Source organism: Nelumbo lutea, chromosome 4, assembly GCF_056320005.1.
Source record: "Nelumbo lutea isolate HS-2025 chromosome 4, American lotus-T2T, whole genome shotgun sequence".
Taxonomy (NCBI): domain Eukaryota; kingdom Viridiplantae; phylum Streptophyta; class Magnoliopsida; order Proteales; family Nelumbonaceae; genus Nelumbo; species Nelumbo lutea.
In genome coordinates, this window is record NC_142687.1 from 31,049,678 (window position 1) to 31,060,168 (window position 10,491).

A 10,491-nucleotide genomic window follows, 5' to 3' on the forward strand; every position below is an offset into this window, starting at 1 on the left:
GTTCAACCATTTGTATCAAATGGATAATTCCATGATGTCATAAATAAATAATAAAAATTTAGAAATACACAAAATACAAAAATATAGAAAATAAGAAAATTATGAAAAAATTGGACACAATTACATTATTATATATTTGTCATATTAAAAAAATTAAGTATGATAGGATAGGCATAATTTTATTAATGATTGACACTGAATATACAACTTAAAACCGATGGGAAATGAAACAATTTTCCTATCTAGAGGGTGGATTAGTAGTTCAACCTTTCAAGTCAAATGGGCTAATTCATGATGTATAATTAAAAATAAAATTCTTAAAATAGAATAATACAAAAAAATACAAAACAATTTTGGGCACATCTATTATAGGGGTGAGCATAATTCGATTAAAACCGAATTGCAAATTTTGGTTTATTTTTTAGGGTTTTGGTTAATTCGGTTTTTAGAATTAAAAATTCGATTGACCGAATATACTAAACTTTTGTATATCGTATGCAATATATAATATATAGTATATAATATTATTTATATATTAATATATAATATAATGAAATGTGCTTTCATAATATTATATACATTATATGTTATAATGTATATAATATAGTATATACATTATTAAAATTTGGTTTTAATCGAAATAAGTAAAAGCAAATTGAAAATTTTGGTTTTTCTATTTTTTGGTTTTGATTTGGTTTTAAAAATTTTCAATTTATTCGGTTCATTTTTTAACTGAATAAACTGAATGCTCACCCCTACATCTATAATATTATATCTTAATCATATAAACAAAAAATAAATATGATGAATAATAATTATTTTATTAATGATATAAATTAAATGAAAATTTTAAAACCAGCTTGAAAATGAAACCATTTTCATATCTAGATGGTAGGTCAACGATCTAATCTTCCAAGTAAAATGGGTCAATCTATGATCTTATAACTAAGTAATAAATATTAAAAAATATATAGAATCTCAAAGAAAATTATAAGCTTTGTATAAAGCATTTTTTATACAGTTCTAATGTTATATATTCATAATATTAAATATGAAATTATGAATTACTTTTATTAATGGTGAAAATGGAATACAAGATTAAGTAGAAAATGCAACTCAAATAATACTATTAAGCGCATCCAATTATTACCTCTCATCAAGTTTCACATTTAAGTCATTAAATAAATCACATTCTCATTCTCTCTCATTCAATCCATCATTTATACTTTTGTTTCTCATCATTAAATTCCACTAATAAATCAATACACAATAGTTATTAATTAATATAATGAGATTTTATATTTTTAAAATAAACCTAGAAATGAAATCATATTTTTCCATCTAGGTGGTGAGTAAATAGTTCAACCATTTAGGTCAAATGGATAATTCCATGATGTCATAAATAAATAATAAAAATTTAGAAATATAAAATATAAAATTATGGAAAATAAAGAAAGTTTGGACACATTTCTATTATTATATATTTTTCATATTAAAAAATAAGTATGATAAAATAGACATAATTTTATTAATGATGAACACGGAACAAAGAACTTAAAATTTATGGGAAATGAAACAATTTTCCTATTTAGGAGGCGAATTAGTAGTTCAACCTTTCAGATCAAATGGGTTAACTCATGATGTATAATTAGAAATAAATTTTTAAAATAGAATAATACAAAAAATATGAAACAATTTTGGGCACATCTATAATATTATATATTAATCATATAAATAAAAAATTAAGTATGATGAATAATAATTATTTTATTAGTGATATAAATTAAATGAAAATTTTAAAACCAGTTTGAAAATGAAACCAATTTCATATCTAGATGGTAGGCTAACGATCTAATCTTCTAGGTCAAATGGGTCAATCTATGATGTCATAACTAAGAAATAAATATTAAAAAATATATAAAAATTCAAAGAAAATATAAGCTTTGTATAAAGCACTTTGATACAATTCTAATATTATATATTCTTAATATTAAACAAAAATAAGTGTGAAAATAAGAATTTCTTTTATTAATGATGAAAATGGAATACAAGATTTAAAATCAACCAAAAAAGAAAAATGGTTTTTTTTTCATCCAAGTAGTGGATTAGTGGTTCAATTGTCCATATCAAATGGATCAACACATGATGTTATAATTAAATAATAAAATACACAAAATGAGAATTATATATTCATCATACAAAAAAAAAAGTGTGACAAATGAGAATTATTTTCATTAATGATGAAAATGGGATAAAAATTAGGAAAAAAAAATAAAACATTAATGTCTAACATACAACTCCACTAACCATGTCAAAAGATTCCATGATATGACCCCGATCTTGAATTGGGTGGTCAGCTCATCAATCTAATAAATTGTTTTGACCCCAATATTAAAAACCAATATCAAACAATATATTGGAATTGCATTTCCTCTTGTTAAATAAGTATTTTTTATTATGTCATAAATTAAATAATAAAAAACAAAAATATAGAATTTTTTATAAATTTTATGGAAATTTTTGAACATGTATTAATATTATATATTCTTCATATAAACAAAAATGCATTTGAAAAAAATGAGAATTGTTGTTAATAAAAATAGAAATAGCTAAAATAAAAAGAAAAACAAACAAATTAATGTATTGACCATAGCCCATCTTCCTGGTTAAATAGGTTAGTGATTCTACTGGTAAAGACCTCATTTGGTTCTTGACCAAGTCAATGGTTCTTTTACAATAAATTGATTTAAGTTAAAACATACTAAAAAATTGCGCCCAATTAACAAACCAATAAATCCAATTCTGTGGTTCAACCACATGTTGAAAACTTTAATAGAAATTATAAGAAAATTTGAAGTTAGGTCTTTGAATTGAATACAATATATACCCAGTCTGCCACGTGCGATGTACATGCAGTTTTACTAGTATAATATATAGATTCCTTAAAGAGAGTAAAGACCATAGAACCATATCCAAAAGAATTGAAACCAAGACCCAACTCGCCTGTAATTTCGGAGGTTCCTGCCGACCTGTTCACAGTTTTCGTGGTTTTAAGTCCCAGAGAAAATTATCGGTTTGCCTTTTGCTGTTTTGCATATTAATTTTGGTATCAAATAACCGTTAACTGTGAGGGTGTAAATAGGCTACAAATAGTCCAAAATTAATTTGGATAGATTGGATGATGCAACAAAACATATTGGATTGGACCAATCTGATCCAAAATATTTATTAGATTGGATTAGATCTGATTCGTCTGTAACAAGTTTATATTGGATTAGGTTGGATTAAGGGGGATCAAATCAGCCCCCCACAAATTCCTACAGCACATCCCCGCCGTTTATTGGGAACATCTCTCGATGATAACATCATCATTCCTGGTATTATCTTTGGGAGATGTTCCCAATACATGGCCGGGATGTGCTGTGGAACGTTGTGGGGGACAGTCTTATATGGGGCCTGATTTGAACTCGGATTAAGGCAATATCTGGTCCATTGATATAAGATAAGAATATGTGTCAATGGACCAGATTTGGATTGAAACCAATCTAAATCAAAATGAATTTGAACAGATTGGACGGTCCTGACATTGAATTGGACCGGTCCAAATTGGCCCAAAACATTCAATGGATTGGATTGGACCTGGTCCATTTATAATGGACTCACATCGGACTGGATTGGATTGGACCAAATCCAGTCCAATTGACACCCCTATAATGCAATGTTAGGTGTACACTCATTCAATTTGTAAGTGGACTGAAATGGTTCATCCTTGATCAGATCGGATTCAAATTCAAATCTGAGAATGTTTTGACTTGTATCAAGTCATTCAATGTAGTGTGACCAAAACAGATTACCAGTGAAAAATATTAACATTGTATTAAAAATTAATCCTTGCATTACGTTACACACCATGTCACAACCACTAATCAGAATCTTAATGGTTCACGGCTGAGAGAGTACTACTATTCATTCAAAATTGTGTTGAAAGATAGAATTTCAAAAGTTGGAAAATGGTTGACCAGTCATCGTTTTCATTCAATTCAATCCATTCTCTATCGAAAATCTCCCTTCAAATATCCTCTCCTTTGCCTTGATTGCCTGCAAAGGTCAATGCAGAAGATCAATTACTCCATTAAACATTGCATGAACAAAAAACACTCATAGCTTACATTTGATCTTATAGGCAGGACATTATCAATTGATATCTATGACTTACTTTAACCATTGTATCATTGTACAATTATTCATTTGCACAATGAGTGAATATAGATTTTAGCTGAATTATCTGAAAGAGGTTTTATGTAGAGGGAACTTAGCTTAAGCCATGAACATAAGCTCTGCAGGTAAAATAAACTACAGACCTGCTTTTCCCAATTTGTGAAAATTGTAATGAGGGATAGCATAGCTGATTGTAAAGTAGACCCAGCCAGTATTCCAATCCAGAGGCCCTTTCCTCTTAAAGGTGTGCGGAAACCCAAGAAAGCTGCTATTGGAACCCCAGCAAGATAGAAAGCTCCAAGGTTGACATAGGCTCCAATATGCTGCCACCCACATCCTCTAGCAACACCTGAGAACATGTAAAGGGGGCACTGAGATAACACACGAGGGGAGTCCCAAAATCTTTGTCCAAGTGCTGATTGAATATTATTCCAGAGCTGAAAAAACTTACCTGAAAGAACCCCCTGTAGGCTATCCATGACAACTGACATTGAGATCAGAGGGGCCATTCCTTTTACATAATTTACTACTTCCTTCTCATTGCTGTAAGCATAACTCCAAATGTACCGCCCGGCATAGAGGGATGTGCTTAAGATGGTTGTCTCTGTTAGTGAGAGAAACATCACAGCACAAACAGCGGTACGAGCTGCTTGTGGGTTCCCAGCTCCTAATTCGTTTGAAACTCGAGTGCTACAGAATAGAAGATGTGGTCTTTTATCAATATCAGAATACAAGTATCAAACTTACATATGCACATGTAGATTCAGATCAAGAATACCCATGAATCATACATATGCAGCCATGGGTATCTGATTATTAACCAAGTATAATGCATATAAGAAGGGAAGTTGCAGAACAAACCTGGCAGCAGCACCAAGTCCATAGGGAATGGTGTAGAGCAAGGAAATGGTGGTGAGGCTGTTCACAAAGACAATGAAAAATTAAATGTCTTATACAATAAATATTAATAAAGCAAGTGCTCTTTAGAATCAAATCTCAAGACCCAAATCCCAATCTTTCTTTCAAAACCATACCATACAGAGAGCACTGAAGTTTCAAGTTCTGGATTTGGCAACAGCCCAGACAGCAAGACAAGCAGCTCAAATGACCACCATTCCAGACTATAATCATCAAAAGAAAGGGGCCGGCCCATTAGAAAAGAGAAGAAACTAAGAATCAAAGAAAATCAATATCCCAAAGAGAGTAAGTAAATGTACCAAATCATCACAGCTGAAGGGACAGCAAGGCGGACGAACTCTCCTATGCCTCGGAATGCTTCCATGGATAGTGGCACCCGGGTTTTCCCACATGAAGAAGAGAACTTCATGTACAACACAAGGAAGATCACATTCAACCAATATGATATACTGATTGCCAATGCAGCCCCAACGTTGCCTAACCCCGACCTAAATACTAAAGTCCAACAGAGAGGAATGTGGAGAAGTAGAGTTACAAAAGAACTCAAGAGCATGGGAAGAAGCATACTCTGAGCCTGAAAATATCTGATCAAAGGTTGGAGAGTGGCATAAGCGAATAGTGCAGGGATGAGCCAGATTGTATATTTACCAGCTTCCCTTGAGATTGCAGGGTCTTGACCGATGAGAGATAGTAATTTTCCCATTGAGACCCATATGAGAGAGAGGGGGACACAAACCAAGTTGAGAGACAGAATGGCTCCATAAGTATGACTTCCGAGCTTTCTATATTGCTGTGCACCATAGGCTTGTCCACATAGAGTCTCCAATGCACTTGCCATTCCAAGCTGCACATCAAGTACAACACTCTGTTAGTTGCCATTTTCCAAGTACTCAAACTTCAAAAGAAGTTCAGCCCAGACTCGCCATTGTTGTAGATTATTGACTCAGAACCAGTTTGGTGAAACTCTAGTACTAGACAGTCAGAGCGTTGGACGAGAGCCATGAGTAACCCAGCAAGTTCAGGCCTCACTGGGTGCTCAAACAGTCAAACTGGACCAGCCTGCACCCGGGCGGCCATGCCCAGATCAATTGAGTGGACTTTCCACAACCTCAAATTCGGCTTAATTGCAATAGAAAGGGTCGTTATATGACAATACAAGCTAGTGGGATAATGTGTGTTGTAGATTCCAATCAAACATCAGAAAAGTTCCCTTGTGTGAGGGATCCATTACCATGATAACTAAATACAGCTACCTGCGACCAGCATTCCCTGTTCTCCTCCTAAAGCTTTTAGCCTTTTCCACTGTTCTCACACAAATCGAAAGCAAACAAGCTTTCCACGTTTCCACAAACTTGACTTTAACCTACACTAAAGTTTACACTTTACAGTGTTTGGCGTCATTGGTTCGATGGTTCCGATCGATTGAGCTGAATCCAACGGGCCCGGATTGGGAAAATGCTTCCCAAAAGTATCAAACCAGTGACCAGAAGTAAGAATAAAGCAGAGACTAGCGACAAGTTGCTTTTGCTTTTGCTTTTGCAGTCGTCAAAGTACTCGCGCTACCCTATTTCCACTACTGGTCGATGATGGGGACCTATTGGCCATTGAGATCCCGTGGTCCCACCACGATACCAACCCAAAACCCTCTGTGGAAACTGGGAACATCGAGAGTGAGTTGGTGCGATTGGAAAAGCTACCAACACTTTATGATAAGATAAAAAGGAGACTACTTACCAGAAGACTGAAGCCGGTGACGCCAGTGAGGGAGCTGGCGATGGCGGCGCTAGAGAGCGCGAGTTCACCGAGATGACCAACCATCATCACCGATATGACTTGCAGCAAGTACTGAGACACGGTCACCGCCACCATCGGCCCTGCTATGAAGCCTACCCGCTTCACTTCTTCCACAAAAACACCCCATCTCAATACCTCTCTTCTGTCTCCTCTCTCTTTCGCCAACAAACCCTCTTCCATGCTCTCTCTCTCTCTCTCTCTCCCCCCCCCCACCCCCCCCCCACTCGAATCAGAGTCTATGAGGTTGCACCGCCTCTAGATGATCTACAGGTAAGAGAGAAAAAAATGAGAGTGAAAAGAGCGGCTCTGGCCTCTGGGTTTTGGTCGTGCAATGCTAGTCTTTGTTATATAGGATTTATATACATGGAAGCGGCAGAGGAACAGTCCAACCGGGATTTTCATTCTTTAAATTACTTTTGTTTTCTTATTATTAAACAACCATAATTTTTTACCAGAAATCGTAAGAACAAGGGACCCACCTACCGATAAAATAGTTATAACAAAAAAAGGAAAAGATAAGGGGTGACGGGATTCCTGCAATTCCCTCAAAGCAAAACTCTGTACACATTCTCAGAGCATAATCTATCAGCCGCACATCGAGAACATCTCCCAATGAACAGATATTCCCAACGGCTTGATGCAATGTGGGCAGAGTGTTATGTTTTGCAATAGAGAGTCACGAGTTCAGATCTGCGCCCTAGCGCCCTACAACGTCCCACAGCAGATTTTTGCCGTGAATTCGGAACATCTTTCGATTATAGTATTAAAAATGATAATATTATTGAGAAATGTTCTCAATAGACGGCGAAGATATGCTGTGGGACGTTGTGGGGCGCCCCCAGGCTCAGCACTGACTACATGGGTTGGATTTTGATTCGACCTGCTTGGGGTTAAGCACTTTGCTTTGGGCAATACACGTGGGTGGTTGTGCACTCGCAGAGCAGACGCGTTATCTTGGGCCTCGGGCACGGGCAATACACATACATTGATGGTCTGCGTTAAGTGTGGTTCCTGGAAGGTGATATATTGAATCTGAGTACAATGAGCAGTTCATATTTGCCACGTGTCATAAAGTGGAATTGTTTGGACAACCACTCAATGGATCCCACCATGAATATTGGGTTTTTGCTTGTCATTCATCTAGATTTAGATCTTTGGGGTCCAATGGATTGTAACTTGTAATACAATTTCATTTGAACTAGTATAAATGTATTGGCGCCTTGGCGGTGTATTAGATTTCAATTTTAATACAGTTTCATTATAACTAGTATACATGTATTGGTGGTGTATTAGATTTTAATTTTATTTTGGATTTGAATTTTATTTGTTTAAGATTTTATTTTATTTTGGGCTTTTTATATAATATGAATGAAAATTGGTAGGTGTGGATTGATTTATAAGATATCTAGTAGGGATAAATCTATACCAAATCATTGTTTATATTGTTTTGAACAATGGATAAAAATGTGTTGATTGAAATTGTACATATCAATAAGGGCATTTTGTAGGTTTGGTGTGAGATAATCTACTGATTGTACATCACATTTATTGATTTCATATATCTCATATATAACTTGTGAGATAATCTATACACAGTCAATCATGAATGAAAATTTCTTATATTTTAAATTCAAAATAATTTAAAATTATAATATAAATTAATCATAAATAAAAATAAAACATCAATACATAATTACCAACAAATATAAAAAAGCCATTTATCATATGTATCAAATATTAGAGGATAAAATGTATAGAATATAAATTTATGTAATAATACAAAATAATTTTGATTAATAAAAAAATGATAAATTATTCAAAAAGTGAAAATAAATGAATGTGGCTGAGACAATGTAATTTTAGTGCATTGCACCAAATTGTATTCATGGGTTACCCATACCATAGACCGATCCCAACCATGATATTTTGCTATGTGAATCATCCCTCCCGGCGGACAAGAATGGTCCACACCAAACCGAACACATGCCACCCATGGGATAATTATGGAACCGAATAACATCTTCATTTGTATTGTAAATGAACAAAACAAGGTAAACAATAAAACAAAAATAATCCATATAATTTGCATTAAGTTTTTTTTCTATGGTTGCATGGAAATTATCCCAATGCAACCAAGTTTCCATTTTCTTTCCTACAAAAAAGATGTTCTCAAATCACCAAATGTTTGGGACTATTCACTTTTGAATAAGTTGTAGTATGATAAAGTTCTTTTTCATGGGTATCACTTACTCTTAGGGGGCATGTTTTTTTCGGATTGGAGAGGGGGGAAAGTTGGTCAACGGGATTTTGGTTCCTATAGGGGGAAGTTGCCAACACTTGAATGGGACAAAAATGCCCCTTTTAATAATGAATTTCTATGTCTAAAATGGCCATTGCCTTATTTACCTGAGAAATAAAAGAACATGGGTAAATGCACTTACCTGGATAAGTGTTTCCTAGGAAAAACTTACCTAGGTAAGTAACTTACCGAAAAACGAACGGGGCCTTAAGTGGATATGTAATTTGCCCATGTTGGGGTGGGGGTGTGAAGTTGACAAAAGTAACTCTAATTCCAATAATATTTTTTTATGAGTAAAAATGTTGATGGAGCGCGATCCGGCCGGTCTTAGCTGTCCACGACCTTGCTTCTGAACGGGGAAGTAGGGAACCTGAAACGAAGGAGATAAGGAAGCTCCGGGGGGGAATCTGGTGTAGCGGCTCCGAAGCTCAAGTTAGAATCCTTCAAAAGCAACATAATACCAGATAGCGCAAAGTTTGCATACCTCGTTTGTTGGGGGTAGGGGGCTCTTATAATCACTTCATGCACTCGCTCCGAGGCCATTGTCAGGTCGGGTATGATTACCCTTGTGCTTGTCAATTCAGCCGTCATCCTTTCTGCTGGGACAGAACCGTCACTGCCTAACCGTCTCTCTAACTGGAGATGGCGGTGTCAGTGGCGGTGGTAGGTGGCCGTTCAGAGTGCGGCCGCCAAACGTCAGATCCCAAGTTAGTCAGGAGCGGCGCCCTCGAGCACGGACTTCCTCAGTGTCAGGCATGGTACGACTTGCTTGGTTTTGGTGCCCAGAAGGTGATGTGGAGTGTTGAACGAGGCAAAGTCTTGAGCTCGGAGGTATCTATAGGGCAGGTCAGTTCGGCGAGGTGTATCCCGAACTGTTACAAGGTTGGCCAGTTCAGTGAGGTGTTTCCCGAACTATTACAAGGTGGCCAGTTCGGCGAGGTATATCCCGAGCTGTTACAAGGTTGGTCAGTTCAGGGAAGTGTATCCCGAGTTGTTACAAAGTTGGCCAGTTCGGCGAGGTGTATCCCGAACTGTTACAAGGTGGCTAGTTCGGCGAGGTATATCCCGAGCTGTTACAAGGTTGGTCAGTTCGGCGAAGTGTATCCCGAGTTGTTACAAAGTTGGCCAGTTCGGATTACTCTAGTTTTGGGCCAAGGGTGAGTTCGGGCCCCGCGTAGGGAGTTCGGTCCGCTGGTGTCCCCTTGTTCACACCTTAGGCTTGGCGCCTTTTGCCGAGCTGTTGTTTCTGCCACATGTCGCGT

General features: G+C 36.1%; 1 protein-coding gene across 2 annotated transcripts; it reads right to left on the reverse strand.

Moving 5' to 3' along the window:
• Positions 1 to 3,850: 3,850 nt before the first annotated feature.
• Positions 3,851 to 8,057, reverse strand: LOC148854971 (protein DETOXIFICATION 12-like). 2 transcript variants are annotated; one of them, XM_088986225.1, is made up of 7 exons: positions 6,871 to 8,057; positions 5,436 to 5,980; positions 5,253 to 5,339; positions 5,080 to 5,136; positions 4,670 to 4,908; positions 4,362 to 4,567; positions 3,851 to 4,098 (listed from the first exon to the last, which is right to left on the reverse strand). In XM_088986225.1, the coding sequence occupies exons 1-7, from the start codon at positions 7,108 to 7,110 to the stop codon at positions 4,036 to 4,038; spliced, it is 1,437 nt and encodes a 478-aa protein (XP_088842351.1). In that variant the 5' UTR covers positions 7,111 to 8,057; the 3' UTR covers positions 3,851 to 4,035. The 2 variants fall into 2 exon arrangements, with proteins under 2 accessions (XP_088842351.1, XP_088842353.1); XM_088986227.1 differs by lacking the exon at positions 6,871 to 8,057 and adding an exon at positions 6,060 to 6,347.
• Positions 8,058 to 10,491: the final 2,434 nt, after the last annotated feature.